Source organism: Hippoglossus hippoglossus, chromosome 5 (assembly GCF_009819705.1).
Source record: "Hippoglossus hippoglossus isolate fHipHip1 chromosome 5, fHipHip1.pri, whole genome shotgun sequence".
NCBI lineage: Eukaryota > Metazoa > Chordata > Actinopteri > Pleuronectiformes > Pleuronectidae > Hippoglossus > Hippoglossus hippoglossus.
This window is the reverse complement of record NC_047155.1, coordinates 27,262,519-27,282,109: the sequence shown is the minus strand read 5'-3', so window position 1 is coordinate 27,282,109 and position 19,591 is coordinate 27,262,519. Positions and strand designations below refer to the sequence as shown.

At 42.8% G+C, this 19,591-nt stretch overlaps 1 protein-coding gene across 4 annotated transcripts in view; it reads left to right on the top strand.

Annotated features, from left to right (window-relative positions):
• iqsec1b (IQ motif and Sec7 domain ArfGEF 1b) overlaps positions 1-19,591 on the top strand; it is a 199,272-nt gene that overhangs the window by 62,575 nt on the left and 117,106 nt on the right. For 3 of the 4 annotated variants that reach the window (XM_034585125.1, XM_034585124.1, XM_034585132.1), the window contains one exon: positions 1,627-1,734. The exons of the other annotated variant lie outside the window; for it this stretch is intronic. In XM_034585125.1, the coding sequence (XP_034441016.1) occupies positions 1,627-1,734 (108 nt within the window). The remainder of the gene's footprint in view (positions 1-1,626; positions 1,735-19,591) is intronic. 4 annotated transcript variants of the gene reach the window in all.

The following is a 19,591-nucleotide window of genomic DNA, read 5'->3' as shown; positions in this document are numbered from 1 at the left end:
TTTTATTTTACTTGCGTGTTTAAATTTGTTTCCAGTGACATTTTATTGAGTCAATATGACATTGCGCTTGCTCCTCCAGAAACAGTTGAGTTGTAATGTCATATTCTGAAAATTATGTTTTATAAATAAAATATTGTGTAATGGAACTTCCTGCAGTAACATATGTCTGATCAATATGTTTCTCCACATCATACATTTGTGGTTTATCTTGTCACGGAGTAATTTTCTCCTGCTTCGTGTGAAGCAAAGTGGATGTTCATTTTCTAATGCCTAGTTCTCCTTTATAGTAATTCACTACATGTTGACAAACCAATCAAGGTATGCAACAAACAGAATGTGATGGAAGAGTGGCATTAAAATGTGCAAGGGGCCACCAGATATGGGGATTTCTACCCCTCTACCAGGCTACTTCACAGTGTGGAGGAAATCTGGCTGATGCCTCTCATAAAAAAAAAGGCCAACTAACTATAATCAAACCATAAACATACTTAACATTATGTATTTAACATTAAAAACAGCACATTTATGAGGGTAGTGTTTATAATATTGGAAGGTGTTTCACCCCTCTGGAAAGAGGTCATGTATCATATTGTACCTGCCATCCTCACTGCCAAGAGTCCGCAGCCCTGTGAACAACACTGCCCCCAGCTATAGGTCAATAAACAGTTTCTGAATGTATGAATTTACATTGCTAACCATGTCCAGCTCTCCTTAAAGCTACAGTATGCAACATTTGTATTATATTGTTTTGTCAAAGACTGTGACTCCAAACAGCCTGGCAGCAGCTTGTTCAGCCAATCAGACAAGGCCACAGTCAGGGGTAGGAGATCATTGATATCTAGAATTTGCATAATGCAGCTTTAACTCGATATCAGGTTGATTGAACTGTCATTTGTGTGACACAGGGTTTAGACTGGTGCACAGTCCACATCCTTACAGCACCTCTTGGTTTTGAGGAACTTAGACCTGACACCGATTGATTGAATTCATTGATAAGGTATCATCATTGTGCTGCTGGTGTGTGGTAATTTGGGGGGGGGGGCTTTTACCTGCTGTTATCTGCTTTCGTTCAATGATGTATCTGTGTTGGGAGTTACTGCTTCAACAGGGGTTTGAACTGAGAAGCTAATTATCAACTAACAAGTTGATAACAGAACGTGATTCTAATCTGCTTCCTCTCGTCTTGTGCTTTCTTCCTGTTCATATCTAATAGTCACTGCACTTCACATGCAGCCTGGTACATTATGATGATGTCTCGTCTCGTGCCTTCCTCTCTTTTCCTCTCTCCTCCTCCTCCTCTCTCTGCTCCCCACCTGGCACTGAGCTCTGTGCGCTGATTCAGCCTCTTGTTGATGCATATATTAGAGTTTCCGGCTGGTTAGGAAACATTAAAATGCTGTGGGCAGTGGGCGGAGGTGATCCCTTTTTCTATCAAACGCAACGTTAAACTCAGCGGGAGTCAGCGTGCCAGCAGACCCCCTCACTAGTATGCACTGCAACACCGTTCATGCTGGAACAGAAACATGTCACTGTCCATGTCTGATTTTGAATGAAATTATATAACTGTGTTTTCTTAAACTTGCAGTATGAATTGCTTCAATGTGCCTCTCTCTTCTTATGTTGCAGGCGACACGCCTCATTCCCCGTAGAAGTCTCAGAGATCCCTCTAAACCTAATTGCCCCTCCATGTAGAAGAAGTTACCCCTGTCGCAAATGGAAATCGGCATCTTTGGGGTAAATCGAAGGGCTTTTTTATTCCTTCTTTTCATCAGACCATAATTAACCAACCTCATTTCCTGACCATACGTGTCATTACCTTACCTGCTGCCATTTTACAGCATCATCCTGTTTATCAGCCTGATCTTTTCATTCCTCACGCTGCTGCTGCTTTTGAGTGTTTCTTTGTTTGTCAGTCTTTTCCGTTTGCTCATGAAGACGTCCACCGCCTACTGTGCGCAGGCTGGTAGGTGGCCGCCTCGACTCCCAAATCCGCTCAGTTGGAAAATGAACATCCCTACCCATTACAGCCACAGCAGCAAAGTAGAGGCGCAGTAGGGGAACCAACTACTTTCTGGAAGAGAGCAGGCATAACAGACCCCTGTGATGTCACATCTCTTCCTTCCACTTCCTCTTTCATTCAGCATTACTTCACGAACAGTGAAATAAAGATGGATGTCTTAGTAAATGATTGAGAAGATTTGCTGCACTGGTACAACTCTGTGGATTATATGCAAGCAGTGTATTTGCATTAAGCATCTCGCGGCACATACAGTGCGGCGCGGAGGGGCCCTGCCTGGCTGTCCATGCAGTCCTCCTCTCTCTGGATGCTTTTCCTTGGAGTTCATTACAGCTACTCAGCGAGGCCCTGAGAGCTCCTCTGCAAATGAGGAGAGATGGGGAGATGAAAACCCGGAGAGCGTCGAGCAGTGGGACTTAGGCTTCAAAAGCGTTGTGGCAATTTCAAAGGCTTTTTATTCTTGACGCCATGCTCGCTGCATCTATTGAGTCTCCAGCGCTGAGCTTGAGAGAGATTTAAAAGGCAGGTTTGTGGGGAGGAGAAGATACAAAAACTTTACCCTCCAGGCTTTTTACCTGTGGAGGAAGAAGACAGCGAAAGCTCTAAATAGGTGTGTTTGCTCTCTAGATGAAGAGGGGACTGAGAATCAGCCCTAAACCCTTGTGATTACAGGTCTTAAGCTGTCCCACTCTGTTGGGAAGTATTTGCCAACAAACATGAAAAACAACTGCACATCAATTACAATTACCCAGGGAGTTTTGTTCTGAATGACATTTGGGCCAAGCTGGAACTTACAAGAATGTAATTATATCAAATCCCTGAGAGCCAGAGAGGATGTGACACTGTGGTGCAGGTAAAATCCCACAGTGGAACAATATGCTGCTGTTCAATAAATCTGTCATTTTAGCCTTTTTTTATTTGTCAGATTTCAGATTAAAGGTTTATTGTAGACTCGATATGACCATGCTCTTTACTATGGTCCATTTCACTTTTGAAAGATTATTCAAAATGTGACATCACACAGAAGCATTGCTTTCATTATGTCATAGCACTTGAGCACAAGGTGCAACATTTCAATTTGAAATCTAAAGAGGCATGAATTGATTTTTCTGTGCTCTTTGTGGGCAGCTGTAAATACACCCATGTTGTTATCGTGATTGTGCTGCTGAACCCATTTACACATCCAGCAGACTCAGAGTAATTTGCCTTGGCCTCTCCATGTTTGTAAGTTCAATATTCAATAATAACAGTTTTTTTTTCAATTGGTAATAAAAAGATATGACTTAAAATGCACAATGAGTGAATTGCTCTAAAGACACTTGTGCATACTACCCAGTTGATCTAGTTTTTAAAGCTATGTTGGCCCAGCGAAACCCTGGAGACCTGTCTATGGTCGACCGATAGCTGGACAGGTAGTTTCGCAAGCAAAGAATAGTTTATGTACAATTCCCGAAGGTGAACTGAATTTTTTTTTCATTCATAATCTTAAATTTTACGAATGAGATACTCCATCCAAACTGGTTTTAATTCATCCAAGGAAAAATAAATGCTAACTATAAACTTTCTTTCCCACATAACCTTTCAAGGCTCCTCCTGAGGTATTCTGATTTAACAAGGTTAATGCACATGTCATGTTCTGAAGGAGCTTCATTTTGCATCATATCAGCCTTCACCCTTTAGTCTTTTGGCATCCACAGTATGTTTAATCAAGTGTACCACAAGTCACTGGACTGGTTACTGAACTGAACTCTGCCATGATTCTCTCAAGAGGATTCTCACATCACCAATGGTTCAATGAGCTGCAAGGCAAACAAGAGTAAAGTATTTAAACCTCTTTTAGGTCACTTTCAACTGTTGTCCTCCAGTTTCATCAACTCGGTTTCATTTCTCACAGTAAAAACAACATGTAAAATGCACTATAACGATAATACAGTATGGTATTTTATAATGTGAGTGTCAAGACTGGACTTTTGAACTTCAGCTTTTAAGCCGTCGCAGATGATAACTTGTGTCAGTGCTTAAAAAGAGAGGAAATTGAAATACAATTTCATTACAACTGGACAAACTCCCCGTGTTGATAAAGATCATGTGATACATAACAGAAAGCTCCAAAGCAGCTACTCAATGGACCTGGTGCAGAGAATCAGTTCTCAACTGCTTTTTCCAAGGTCAAGAAGGAACTTTGAAGCTTAACTATGAAATCTAGTTCCATCACCCATCCTGCTGTGGATAACTGTAGCTGTAGACCAAACATCTCTGTATGGAATGTGTTCATTTATAAGTTGCATATGTTTTGGGGTGTGTTGTTGATGCGCGATTCTGTGCTGTTTGAACAGGTGTGCTGCTCTTCGCTAATGTTTGTCAAAGCGGTCCCTCAGATAAACCAGGCTCTGTCCTCGCATATTGCCAGGCTTGAAAAAAATTAACTATTTTATGTTTCAAAATAAACAAACAAAAAAAACATAACTGCAGGCATTCCAGCTGCATACAACACATTCATTTTCATTGAGATCAGCTTTTCTATTTGATCTGTTTTTCTATTTGATCTGTGTTTTTTTTTTTATTATAACAGCTTGGTGAGGGTAACTGCAGGCTTTCAAAGCCTACCAACATATGATGTTAGTGAGGTTATCAGATTTCTCATTTTTCAATATGGTCTCTGCGCAGTCGTGTGAGCCCAGATTACTTCCAGTTTGTGCTCCATTGGATGGTGGATGTCGCTGGTGGGAATCACAAAACAAGGCAGTGATCTCTGTAAATGGCTTTTCTCTAAACCACAAAATCAAGTGCATCTCCTTTTCTTCCCTCTGTGGAGTTTCATCCATATACACTACATTCCATCCACAATGCTGCACACTGTGTTGCTGTCATGTTTCTCCTTGTATTTGAGATATCTGCCCTTCAAGCACAGCTATAATGCAGTGGTTCCCAAACCAGGGGTTAGGACCAACTTGCGGGTGACACAGAGGGAGCGTTGCAAGATAATTTCCAGAAATCAGATATTTAATTCAGAATGATTCTCAGTATCATATTTTAGCCATCATTGTTCCATAAAAAGTTTAATTTCAAAACAAACCATGCAAATAATCATTAGCCCTCAGATTTTCTTTTTCCATGTGATTGCTGCAGGCAATTATGACAAATTAGTGAGAGCATCAGTTGCAGTAGGTTAATTTACAGCACCACAGGAATTCTTGCAACATGTGCAGGTATCATTTGGGGAAATGGGGGTCACGTGTCTCTGGCACGGTTATTTTAGGAGTTGCTGCTGAAAGTATTTGCAACTCTGCAATAACACACCTGGTCTTGATTTAGTTTCATTTTGTTCTGTACTGATAAGCACTCTTTGGCATAGCTGAGTTGGTCATTTAAAAAAAATGTATGTGATTTGTTGACAAGCAGAGCTGCAGAGTATGACAGATTCTCTGTCACAGAGGCAAGTTTGGAGGCCATTGTAAACTACTGAACACGTAACGCAGGAACCTCTCCAATGTAATGGCTGTAAATGCTTTCTTATGTGAGGTCTGATGTCAGATGGTAGTGATGATGATGATTATGATGATTGTGCTCACAGCTAGCTCAAACAAATCCTCACTTGCAGTAGAGCTATGCATGCCTTGCAAAGACAGTAATTCTTGTACACCTTCTTACCTCCAGATGGGTGGCCACCTGCTGTATGAGGAAGCCATACACTTTGGATTGTTTTGATTTCAGAGTTGCAAAGATCTGGCACTCTGACAAGCATTCAGTTTGATGCATATTAATTCCTTCTGCATCACAAAGAGGGTCATTTGTTATATTAAATCATTACCATAATAATGTTTGAAAAGCAAATTATATAATACTTAGTTTTGTGCTTTCATGACTAATTGCTAGTCCTCTCACACTTTCTAATAAAATAGAATATTTTCACCTCCTTCCACAACTTTCTGTAGATGCAAAGGAGACGAAAGATCCATATTTTTTTAATGCAGAAATACTTTCAGAAGACATTACTCAGCTTTCAAGGTTCTGACAAGTTTGTTCGTCATGTGTTCTCGTTAAACACTTGTAACTAACTGTGGCCCTCCCACTATCACTGTGTCTCAGTTGTGTTCTTGGCTTACCAAAGAAGATATATTAATTTGTTCCCGTGTCTCTCTTTGCTCTTGACTTGTGGAATAAGCCATGCATGTTTAATGAAGCCTGACCACCTCTGTGATGTTGCCTGAGGTAGTCACAGCACTAAGCTCAAAGTAATTGTAGATCTTTTACAGTTAGTATATTAGTAGTGAAGTTAAAATGTCCCATCTGTTTATTGTGCGTGTTTTCTGCCCTCTCAAGTATTGAAGGGTGAATATGTGAAGAAATGTCAATTAGCTTCCTGTTGTTTTAAAGTCTGCATGGTTTGACTTGGTGCACGTTTACAGTGCATATTGCTCTGGAGTGGCCCTCTGTTCACATTATATCTGCATATGGAACCAAGTGTCCTCTATAAGATTGTTAATATGCATTGTGTTGGGTGAGAGACCCGTAGGATAATCTTGCCAGACATTTAGTTTTGCATGACTTTGTATCTTTTTCAGGCTACAGGGCATTAGGAAGTAATTCATTTGAACGACTCACACGGAAAAGTCTTTAAAGTTTATTACTTTAAAATAAGAAATATTTTATTCTCAGCAGTATTTTCACCTTGTTTTTCAGGGCTCTTCTCTGTATGTAGACAGAAGTTGACCTATAAGAGCCATACTGTGTGCCAGCCATTAACTTTCCCATTTTAACTGCATTGTCCTCACATCAGTTGGAGGTTGTTTAATTCAGTTCACGGTCTGCCTGATGCAACAAAATATTAATTTCCCCCTGGCTCACGTTGGTGTTTATTTGTGCTGAGATGCATAGAGAGTGGCTGGTTTACTCAACCCGCGATACCCTTGACAAATGGCTGCTTTGCCTCTGAAGTTGCAGGGGAGTAGCATGGTGTGTGTGTGTGTGTGTGTGTGTGTGTGTCTGTGTGTGTGTGTGTGTGTGTGTGTGTGTGTGTGTGTGTGTGTGTGTGTGTGTGTGTGTGTGTGTGTGTGTGTGTGTGTGTGTGTGTGTGTATTTGCGCACTTGGGTAAACATCCAACAAGAGGACTACCAAGCCAATAGGGGACATTTTGAAATTCTAAAAAAATTGCATTCCTAAGTGTATTAAAAAATGATGGACATTCAGAGCTTGTGAAAACTGATCAGGTGTATATTTCTGGCAGAACAATGTTAAAGGTCAAGTCAAAGTCTGATGTCAACTTTGTCAACTGTTTTAAGCTCATATTTAAAAATACTTCCATTAAATTTGAATTCCAATGATCCTGTGCTACTGCACTTTACTCAAGTATATTTCTCTAGAAATAACAATTCCATCTGTGGTCAATGGTTTATATTATTTACATATTTTCTGTGTTTCTGTCATTTCATTTTACTTGTTATTTCCTATTTTATTGCCTCTCACTACTCTCATCCGTTCCCTTGTCTACCTCATATCTGCTGCTGTAACAGGTGAGGTGAAAACCGTGGGATCAATTAAACTTATCCGATCTTGCACCTGCAACCTGCTCCTATTGGGTTGTATTAGCTATCACAAAGTATCTCCACTCCATTGCATACCGTGTCTATTTTACTCTGTATCATTATTTGCAACATGAATATGAGGCTGTATTGAAGAAGAATGAAACAAATGGAAATGTGAATCATTTTTTAAAAGGGGTGGATATGTACAGGTTTGGGGTGGAAGGTAAGGAGCGGAGAGGGGAGAGGGGGGAGATGGTTGACAGGATTTATGGAGCAGAAGGATGGGAGAGATGAAGGTGGTTAACAGGATGGGGGGAGGTGGGATGTTGAGGGAGTTAGGGAGGGGTTGGGAGGGTTAAAGGGAAGATGGAGTTTCGTCTTTCTCTTCTTCTTCCTCTCTCGCACCTCCTTCTCTCATTCCTCTCCTTTTTTTCCTCCTCCTCTTCCCAGGTTTTCTTTATTTTCCTGTTCCTTCCTCTATTTCATCCCTTTCCTCTTTTCTGTCTCCTTTACTTTCCAGACACTTCTCCTCAGTGTCCATTGTGTGACTCTCCAGTTCCTTTATTTGGTTGAAGCTGGCCTCCTTCTCAGTCTCCTCAGTTCTCAGACTGTCCTTCAGAGCAGTGACTTTCATCCTCATGTCAGTTACGCTCTGGAGGATGTCAGTCTGGACGGCCTTCAGCTTGGCCATGAGCTCCAGGTTCCTGTCTGCCAGTACTGTATTCTCCGTTTTGACACTGGCAATGATTTGATCCTTTTCCCGGATGATCTGTTCCACCTTCTTCTCGCAGGTTTTCATCAACTGTGTTTTGTCCTTCTGAGTTTCGGCCTGCTGGAGTCGGAGACGAGCATTCAGAGATTTAACTTCTTTGTCCTTTGCTGTAAACCTCTTGTCCATCTGCTTCTTCTCTGACTTTAAAGATCCAATCTCATCCTGCATCTTCTCCTCCTTTTCCTTGAACTGCAAGTTGCTATCCGACAGTTCCCTATTAACATTTTTTAAGCTGGCAATGACTTCATACTTTTCCTGGATGATCTGCTCCACCTTCTTCTGGTGCTTTTTAATCAGTTCATCTTTGACCTTCTGGGTCTCGGCCTGATGGAGTCGAAGACGAGCGTTCAGTGACTTCACTTCTTTCTCCCTCTCTGTCAACCTCTGCTTGATCTCCTTCTTCTCTGTTTCCAACCCTCCCTGTACGACTTTTGCAGCCTTCAGCTGACTGTCAAAGTCATTTCTGGCCTTGACCAAAGATGACTTTAAAGTGTCAATCTCATCGAGCAACTTCTTCTCCTTTTCCTTGAGAGGCAGGTTGCTATCTAATCGTTCCATATTTTCATTTTTGATGCTGGTGATAACCTCATCCTTGTCCTGAATGATCTGCTCCACTTTCTTCTTATGCTTTTTATTCAGCGTGTTTTTGCCCATCCAGTTCTCAATCCGCTCGAGTCGAAGACGAGAGATCAATGAATTGAATTCTTTCTCCCTCTCTTCTAACTTCTTCTTGATCTCCGCCTTGTCTTCCTCCAACCATAGCCGCACCTTCAGCTGACGGTCAGACTCCTGGCCCTGACCAAAGTTAACTTTAAAGAGTCATTCCTCATCCTGCATCTGCTTTTCCCTTTTATTTAGTCCATTGTTAGTCTCCTTCGTCTCTGTTTCCAACCCTCTTGCCAGTAAGACGTCAGTCTCATCCTTCATGCTCTTCTTGTCTTTGTTCCACTCGCTGTACCTGCTGGCCCTTATCGCTTTCAGAGCCTGCTGAGCCAGCTCCATGTTTTTCGTATTTTAGCTCCTGAATTTCTCCACAGAGGAACCCCACTATTTTGGAAGGAGATGGCACATGTGGTGCAAATGACTGAAAGACACAAATATGCATAGAACAGTTTGAGTCATGTTGAATGACTCAAGTCACACACACACACACACACACACAGCACCACATAGATGTACTTGTCCATATAGGTGGATATAAGCCTATATTTTAATGTTTAATGTGGTTTTATCTGGGTGATTGTGAAAGGCTGCACCACAGGCATGGATCATGCACACACTATTCAGGGTCAGGGTAGGGAGGCATCAAGATTGGGTGGGCAGGGGTGTGTTTGGTTTAACATGTCACTGCCAACTGCCTCTAAAATCCCACATGGAGATATAGAGAATCTGTTTGACCTTATAAATGGACTCAGCAGAGCTGTGGTCTGGTTAAATTGATACCGGCTCACTCTGTCTCCTCCCAAATCACGACCCGACATAATTAAACATGTCATTGGCCATGCTGCACTTTTTCTGTCTCTCTTGCACCAACAGTTTATATCCGTGTATGTACAAAACTTCCTCTGAGATTGTATTGAATTTGTTAATAACAGTGTAGTTTGGGGATTTAGTTATCTCCACATCCACTTTGTTTGTTTGTTTGTTTAGCTATTGTTTTGTTTGTAATTAAAATCCTGTCCAATTTTCTGCATTAGGCCGTAGCTGAAGAAAAAAAAAAAACAGAAGTTGCAGATTGTGCCTTGCATCTGTGTCATTATTTGGGATTGTGACGCAGCGTTGAGCACATTTAGGTTTATGGGATTTATAAATACCAACAATGCCTGACATTGGAGCAGCGGGAATATTTATAGATTTCCGTGAATACTCTGCTCCAGTTACATTCATTTGAACACAAGCAGACAGAAATACATTCTCCTTCACCCCAGTGGGTGGCCTTTATTGAACACATCTTTAAATGCTAATTACCTAATGTGTGCTCTGTTTCCCACTGTTGTTTTGTTGTTACTTTATACAGTAGTCATGGGATTTGAGTTAAAATGCTGTTAGATAATCTGCACGGTGGGAAAATGACAATTAAGCTACTTTAACCCTTGTGTTGTCCCTGCTTCCCCCGGCTGTTGGCCCCCTCACATAGCCCACCCCATATTAGGACGCAGACGTAGCGCAATAGACAAGTGAGCAGCCCTTGCAGATGTATTTGTTACACCCGCGGCACATGGTGTGAGTTTTACAGTCCTTTTTCCTGGGGCATATCTGACACCTCTTCCTCTTACTCGCCCCGAAGACGACCAGGGGCCAGCGCGCGGTCATCCTCCTGCAGCTGTACGTTCCGATCACCTTGTCTAGGTTGTCCACGCCACCTTTGTTGCGGTTGTAGTCCAGGACGATGACCGGTTTCCCGTCCTCGCGGTCGCTGATGTCGGCTTCAGGGTGCCGTGTGCTCAGGAGCACCACGTTCCTGTTTTTCTTTGGGATGTAGGACACAAGAGTGGCAGTGGGCATGAATGCGAACTTGGATGAGAACACCTCTCTTCCCTTGACCGCGAGCAGCCCGGTCGGGAGCTTGGGCTTGTTCTTCCGAAGAGGGCCGACCACGGTGAGCTTCCTCTCCAGGAGCTGCCGCGCGAGTTCATAGGAGTAAGTAATTGTCGCACGTGACGTTACGACCGTGCAGTCCCTCCGTTACATCGAGCACTACCCGCAACCCCTGGTTCCGTTCTGGGCGTCCGCCGCTCGGCTTTCCGGTGTACACTTGCATCTTCCAAGCGTAGCTTGATTTCGCATCGCAGGCCACCCACGACTTGATCCCGTATTTCGCCGGCTTGCTGGGCATGTACTGACGGAATGGACACCGGCCTAGGGAGAAAAACAGGAGGAGAAGAGATGAGAGGAGATGAGATGAGGACGAGGACTAGGAGCCGCTATCTACATAACATAACATAACATAACATAACATAACATAACATAATAATATTTTTTTTAAAAAGACTAACCTCTGAACGGAACCAGTTGCTCGTCCACGGTCACTTCGGGCCCCGGGTTGTAGAGGTGCGGTAGCCGCGACACCCACGCGTCCCAGACCTCTCGCACGGCCGCCAATTTGTCCGTGGCTTGTCTCGTGCGTCTCGTCTTGCGGTCGTCGAAGCGCAGCAGTCTGGAGTACGTGTGGAAGAGTTTTAGGGGCATTGTGGCACGAAATATCGTCCCACCGGCTGGCGGCGGCCTCGCCCCGGGACCTGTACACGCCTGCTAAGATCAGCAGCCCTACGTAGGCGCGCAGGTCGGTCTCGTCCATCCCTTTCCATTCATCACCGTATTTTCGACGACCCTCCCGATTCATCATCTCCAGGATGATGTTCTCTACCGTCGGTGTGATGAACAGGTGGAACGTCGAGGCTAGGTCACCGGTGCGGGACGTCGCGTGGATCGTGGGGCCCCGGGGGACCCCGCTTTGAGCTGCAGCAGAGGAGGAGGAGGAAGAGGAGGAGGAGGAGCAGGAGCAGTGGCCCTCCTCTCGGCCGTACGCCCTCGAGGACCATGTTATTTCCCCGTTTCTTGAGGGGAAGGTCTCTCTTTCCACGAGTCCGGTGGTGGTGGTGGTGGTGTCGCCGTGGTCTTGTCCTCCATCTTCTTCTTCTTCCAAGGATGAAGAATCTGCAGAAGCATCACCCACTGGGTCGTAGTCTTCGTCACCGTCGTCGTCTTCGTAGTCACCGTCGTCGTCTTCGTCTTCGTCGCTATCGCCGTCGTCTCCGTCTCCATCTCCGTCTCCGTCCTCTCTGTCTTCTTCTCGGTCTGCTTTTCTGTCTGCTTCTCGGTCTGCTTCTCGGTCTGCTTCTCCATCTCCTTGTCCGTCCACTTCTTGGTCTGGCTCTTTCGCATCCTCTTCGGGTTCAGAGGACGGTTGCTGGGAGAATAGCTGTTGGAGAACCTGTTCTCTGGTGAAACACTCCTGACGCGACATCATGCCATGGTCCGTGAGAGAGTGGCACACTGAGACTTATATGTGGGTCTAATGTACCCCCCCTTGATTTCAATTGGAATCAGGTGTGGGTCTAAATGACCCCACAGAGCACCACAGCGCCCTCTCTGGGGGTCTAAATAACCCCTCCCATGACAATCGAGAATGACAATCCATTGGTCTCAATTACCCCAGGAGAATTGGATAATGACAATCCTTGGGTCACCCTAACCCTAACCCTGACCGGCCAGGGCTTGCGTATGATCACACGCACGCACTCACGCACGCACACACACACACACACAGACACACACACACTCTGGGTCAATTCGACCCAGGAACAACACAAGGGTTAAAGGTGCAGTTTACTGATTTTACAGGTCAAAGCTATGAAAAAAGTGAATGCTGGCTGTGGGCAGTGTGAGCAAATTTGTAGCATCATCCTGGGTATCTCTCATTCTTGGACACTACAAATTTGCTATCAATGTTCATGTGCTGATGGTGGAGAGGAGGACGTTGGAAGATGACACATTCTGTCTTTTCTAAACCAGTGTTAGAGATGTTGCGATGAAGGAATGTGGCTATTCCCCAGCCAGGGAGGGTACAATGATCTATGCTTGGCAGTACTTACTTAAGGCCTCGACACCTCCTCTGGAGAAAATCCGGAGCATCTGCGGACTTCAGTGCATGTCTGAAGGCAGCTTTCGTGAAGGCAACACTTTGGACTGTGGACATCCGGCCCACTGTGCCCAGAGTTGGCACTGATGCACCCAGCTCCTCCCACCAGGAAACCCACATACACACAACACACAGGACAAACAGACAGGGAGAAGCAAGATAAGTTTTCCTGTAACAGATAGTGGATGGGATCATAATTTGAAATGCAGTAATTCGTTACTAATCTTAGTAAAAGTCCTACCTCAACTTCTTGATCGTGACCCACTAAAAATAATTGCGTGAATGATAACAAGTGCAAACATAGAGGCAGTAGTATTTAAATGAGTGTTTTGCATGCGTTACTGGTTTCTGCCATGGAGCACTACGGAGAGCAGAGTGACCGCAAGCGCAAAATGAAATTTAATGCCATGGAATTGGAGGTGTTAGTGGAAGAGGCAAACAAACATTCTGTTGAGTTACAGCAAAGAAGGGTGAGGGAGTTAATCAACTTTGACACTATGAGAAAAATAACACCCATAGTGTTATTTACATTTGACACTTAGATCCTTTGCGTGTCACAATTAACTCCTACTTATTTACTCATTTAACACTGTCTGAAATGTTTTGATATAACTGTCAACATAGTGTCGATTCTTAACTAACTCCTACTAAACTTAATTCAATTTACACATTATTTACTCATTCACTAAATAAAAATTACAATCGTATTACTTTTTTATGTTTTGGAATTGTTTTTAAACTTTTCCTTGTCCAGCTTACACTTACATGTAAATCAAATAAAATTGAAAATATTTGTAGGGGAAAAAACAACAACTAACACCATAATACCAATCAATTATTTATAATTTAACAATTGAAACCATCAACTTAGTAAAGCCACACTGCACTTGACTCGGTAAGACCTGTTCATCCAGAGTGACGAAGAACATCAACATGCTTGGTGACTAAAATTCACCTTTCCTCAGCGTCTTCTCTTTCAGTTTTGACAATTCTATATAAAATCTCTCTTGCAAGTTTCCCAACTTTCTGCTAGTGCTGTACTAAATAGCTGAGGTCTCCCATGAGTTCAGAGTAGTTTATAATTGTGTGCAACATAGTGAATCCCAAAGAGAACTGTAGATTTCTAAAATAAATCAAACACCCCAGCGCGAACCCTTTGCCCCCCTGTTCTTTAACGCTGCTTCTTCAAAAAGTATAATTGTGAGATTTTGGGTTTTTCAATCAAAATAATTCGCTGTCCACTGATGAAAGGATTCATGTCTCTCTCCTGGGAAAATAATAACTGTGTGTAACGGAGCCTAGAGCATTCAGGTCTGATGCTGAAAGATTTAACAGTGATGTGAGCAAGCTGTTTAAAGCAATTCAAAATTTTAGTTTATAATCTGTGTTTTTGTCCGGGTATAACTTATGATAAAACATAAGAACTGCAATAGGATATGTGATAATTAGCCTTGTTACAGTCAAACTAATTAACATCCTTGATTTCTACTATTGGATGTATTTGTATTATCTCAGTTATTGTCTTCGTGTCTTTTAATTTCCTCCCAAACCTCTAGCATTTTGCCTGTATCAGAGCTTGTAGATGTACGACATACAGGGACTGAGCAGACTAGTGCTCCTTCCCCTGGGCTAAAGTTGCCAATGATGGGAGGCAGACAGGGAAGGAGTGCTAATTCATCACTGTTAAAGGCTGGGTAATAGGGCTGCGCCAGTGGCCGGGCTATCACAGGCCTGCCGCCTCCAAAAGGCAGTTAATTAACTTTCCATCGGCTGTGAGAGGATGCATGAGTATGTGTGAGCTCAGCTGACAGTCCTGGATGCAGCCTGCGGAGCGTGGATATGTGAAGTCCAATCCCCAGCCCTGCCGGAAGGCTAAGCTCACTGGCAGGAACCACACTGGGAGTTTCTGGAGGACATATTGCCACTCTGTCAGTTTAGAGCTGGATCCACACAGATAAATGCCCAGATATTTGCATAATGGTTCTTTCAGCTTCCCTCTGTGCATGCTTTGGGGCCTCTGAAATATTTAGTTTTGCTGAGAATGAAAGTGCTGTGTTTCTCTTTGTGTCACCACCAAACTCCACATGACATTGGATTTTCAGCACTCAGTAAAACCATTCAAGATATTACTTTATTGCGCTTCACTGTGTTCAGTAAGGCGCCATTCTATTCTTGTCTTTTTTTTTCAAATCAGAAATATGATATGATAAATTCTCAAATACCAGATATGGCTCAACTGGGTAGAGAACCAGGCCTTTACTGGAATCACTCTTATATCATTTAAGCCTTTATTCTCAATGATCCTTGTTTTTCTCACTTGAAGTAGTTCATCTTTTTGAGTGAGATGTTCAGGCCTGTTGGTTATAAATAAGAAGTCCACACTCATTTCTTTCTTACTTTTTGTTTTAAGATCAAAAATCAGAATAATCCACACAAATGTCCAGGACCTTCTTTCCAAGCAAATTGACATTTACCATCTATCTGTTCTAATAATGACGATCCATGTTAACAGGATGAATGTCTACTAGACGGACAAATTACATCACACGTCTCTATCATAGGGTCTTATGTTTGATATATTTGAAGAACCACTCAGCATTATCTAACAACATGGCAGATGAGGAGCTGGCGCTTACAAAAGCCCTCGGCAGCAGTGGTGAGGCAGTGGTTCAGCCCAGCACAGTCACATATTTCTCCAAAGTTATCTGTAAACTTTGTTTTGCAACAGTTGGCTTCTGGAGTCAAATCTATTCAGCTATTTCAAAAGAAAATCCACTCACAAGGTCTTAAAACATAAACTGACTGACACAGTCATAAAAATGCAATGAAAGCAGCAAATGATGGAAAGAGGGGACTGAGGCAGTGACATTGTTTCTAGAGGATATGATGCTGTTAAAAGCCGTGAACAAAGTGTGATTTAAGACACTGATGCTCACTTAAGATGCATGATGGGATCTACCAGTGTCTTTAACACAATATATGTTTTAAATGGGTCCAATGGAACCTGAAATATTCTACACAACACATTTTCACAATTTAAATTGTGGACACTGATTGTGTGTTAAAAAAAAACTGTGATAGGATTTTTTTCAGTAAGACCCCCAATACCAAATGCACATTTCTATAGCACTAATTTCACTAACACCACCCCAGTTTCAAGTGTGTGGATTTAGGAGGATGTACCGGTACTAATAGAGTAAATATAACATACTCATTGGACATGTTCTCTTGCTTCTACAGTAAGTTCTACACTTAGTTCCCTAAGCCACATTTAGAGCACCTTTCACATTTGAATGCCACCTGAAGGCCACCGTAGAGACTACTACATGCTGGGAAAGGGAGGGGTGAGGGAAAGGGTATTTACTTTATAACTTTGTCTGGAACTTCACCATTAGATACCACTAAATCCTACACACTGAGCCTTTATTCCTATATGGTTTGCCGCTGCCGTTTTTGAGCATTGTAAAGATTGAGTCTTTGACAGTTATTCTTTTTTAGGCAAATGTTTGACGTTGACTTTTCAACAGCCTTAAAAGACAAAATCTGTCTTTACTGGTTGACTTTTAATGTGAAACACCTGCAGGAAGTCGTAAACCATTTACAACTCCCCAAAATAGTAAACATTGTACACAGTATTGCACATACCAGTGTAGACCTGACTATAAAGTTCTCTGACCATGTAAGTTCCCGCTGTGTGGCATTTAACTGCAGCTATTTAAAATCCTGAAACATTTGGACGACCACATTTGCTGCCTCTTTAATTGTTTGAGTTGAAAGCATGTATAATGCACGGTTCTGGGCATATTTTATAACCTTTTAAAGCAGGGTTAGGGTTTGGACTAAAAAAGAACTTGGAGGGCTATTTTGAGGCCACATTACTTGCTGTGCAGTTGCTGCATGGTGGTAGATGCTGTGGTAATAATCTTTCCTGCATTTTTCTTTCCCAGCAGGGCATTGTAGATTTCCTTTAAACAGAGGGTTACATCTGCTTACAGAGGTAAACTCATAAGTCTCATGTTAATGATGTTTGTTTAATCTATCAACTTTCTTTTGGACTCAGTTGCAATGTATCTGAGGTCTCAATGTAGATACTAAATAGGCACTCAATCATACACAGTACATTCACTCTATGTGACTCCTCACATTTAACTGATCTACACTGTAATGTGAATAGCCTCTTTAGTGATAGCCATCACTCCAGCTCCATAAGCAGAGAGGAGATGAAAGTGAGTGGCGAGATTAGGGTTTGAGTGTGTTTTTCTTTCCCTGCAGTGGCCCTCATAAAGATTGCTCTAAGTTTGGTATTCAGGACCCAATATGCATATGTAGGACAAGGCAGGTAGGTTTGGTGATGAGTAGTTATTGCGAATTGTAACCGGCTTACTGAGACTCTGGGTGGGTGGGCGGGCAGGCCGGTAAACAGAGAGTCCAAACTCAAAAGTACTCCAGCAAACACAAAGGAACTAAGCAGGAACACTAGGTAACAACAGGAAGCAGGACTGAAGCAGGAGGTAAAACAAACAGCAGTGCAAAACAAGACCGCAGAGATGAACAAAACACAAGGTTTTCAGAGAACATGAATACACAAACTGACAAAAAGGACTGGGAAGGCTAAATAAGCCAGCGTTACAGGGATACTTGTGTTGCCTTGAAATGAGGTCATGTTTATTGTGTTCATGAGAAGAGTCCATATCAACGCCCCCCCCCCCTCTTGTGATATTCACAAGCTTGGAATTCAAGCTGTGATGTGTCTGCTGATGTTTTCAGAAATAGCAAAGGAAAGGGATGTTTATTTTATGTTGAATGAATGATAAGTTACTATGTTGCAAAGGTAGCTGCCGAAGAACTTTTTTTTAATCTGTCATTATGCCTATGGATTTACTGCATCTCTTTGCATCTATGTAAGCTTGCAATATTGTTAGCCTCTGTGAATTCTAGTCACCGACAGTATCATTAATATTAATGTCCATGTTGCAGTTGCCTAGCAGCAGTGTTCTCACAACTTGATCACTTGTACACCAAGCAGTGTCTTAATCCAGGATAAGCATCCTTCAGAGGATGCATTGTGTCACAGCGGTGTGACTAGGCCGTATCTATTCAAAGTTTCATTCAAATGCAGCAGAAAAATGCATCCTTCCATCCCCATGAAACGAAGGATGAAAAGGGCGGATCCCTCCCGGCCCAACCTGTCCCAGGATTCATTGCGATTTGGTGACAAACTGTTTTCAGAGGTAACTTCACCTTCAACTGGGTCAGTGAGCTCCAGGGCCAGGCAGCAGAGGAGTGAAATTTGACTAAGTGGTGTCAGATGGGTGAAAATATATTTCCAAGTGTAGGATGGCAGTACCAAAATGAAGCCCTTGATGGGGGTGATCTATGTGCCTTTAACAGACAAAGACAAGCAGTGGTCCAGGGATGAGCTTTGAAGAGGAAGACCGTCCGTTTTCCACCTTTTAAGTTTGAACCTGGAGAAGACTTGGATGGGGTCGAACCGCCCTCGTCATGTTGCAAGCATAATTGAAGTGTGGGCTGCTAAAACCTTTATCTTGATGTTCTCCTTTACACTTGACATCCATTGCACTTCTGTCCGTCCTGGGAGAGGGATCCCTCACATGTGGCTCTCTCTGAGGTTTCTACCTTCTTTTTACCCTGTTAAAAGGGGTTTTTAGTAGTTTTTCCTTACTCTTGTTGAGGGTTAAGGGCAGAGGATGTCACACCGTGTTAAAGCCCTATGAGACAAATTGTGATTTGTGAATATGGGCTATACAAATAAAATTTGATTGATTGATTGATTGATTCACCAAACAGCTGACAGTGCACGTGTTAAAAAACAGGGGGCATTAAAACCACCACGCGATACCAAACCAGTCTCATTTCAGGTTAGACTTTACGGTCTACCCAGCCCACCGCCTCCTTGATGGTCTGGGTAGACTGCGTCCTCCGAAGGATTTCAGCTCCTGAATTGAGACACAGCTCAAGTTCACACAACATCTCATATCTTAACCACCAGCTCCTGAGTTCCATTTGAAGGCATCATGGTACACAGGTGAAACACATAAGGGTGGGTCAGATAATGGCTGCATTCAGATTGTCCAAAAGTTCACTCACTCACTCACCCACCCACTAGTGTTTATGGCACAGTGTTACCTAACAACATATTGCTAACAAGCTTCCCTATATGGTCCCCATAAGCATTGTAATGATCATTTTTTAAATCCTGCTCAGACAGATGATGATACAAGCCACAGCATGGCCAAGATTTTTTAGGAGTATGCAGCTCACCAGGATTTAGAGATCACAGCTAACGTTAGTGCCTGTTAGTGTGACAACTTTATTCAATAGTACAAACATACCAGCCTTCACATTCTGAATACAAAAGTTTGTGGACACCTGAGCATGGAGTGCAGTAGATTAAAAAATCGAACACAAAACATGACAGCGAAACCATGACGCTTTTCTGTCATGTCTGGCAGTGCTTCTTAATCTTGAGACAGGCTGCGATCTATGATGGTCTAAGTTGATTGATGGAAGGTGCAACTTCTGATCACGTTGTGGTGTCCCTCATGAGCTTAGTAGTGCACTATATAGTGGATACAATTTACAGTTAAAAGAAAGGAGTTACTGGATACTGGAA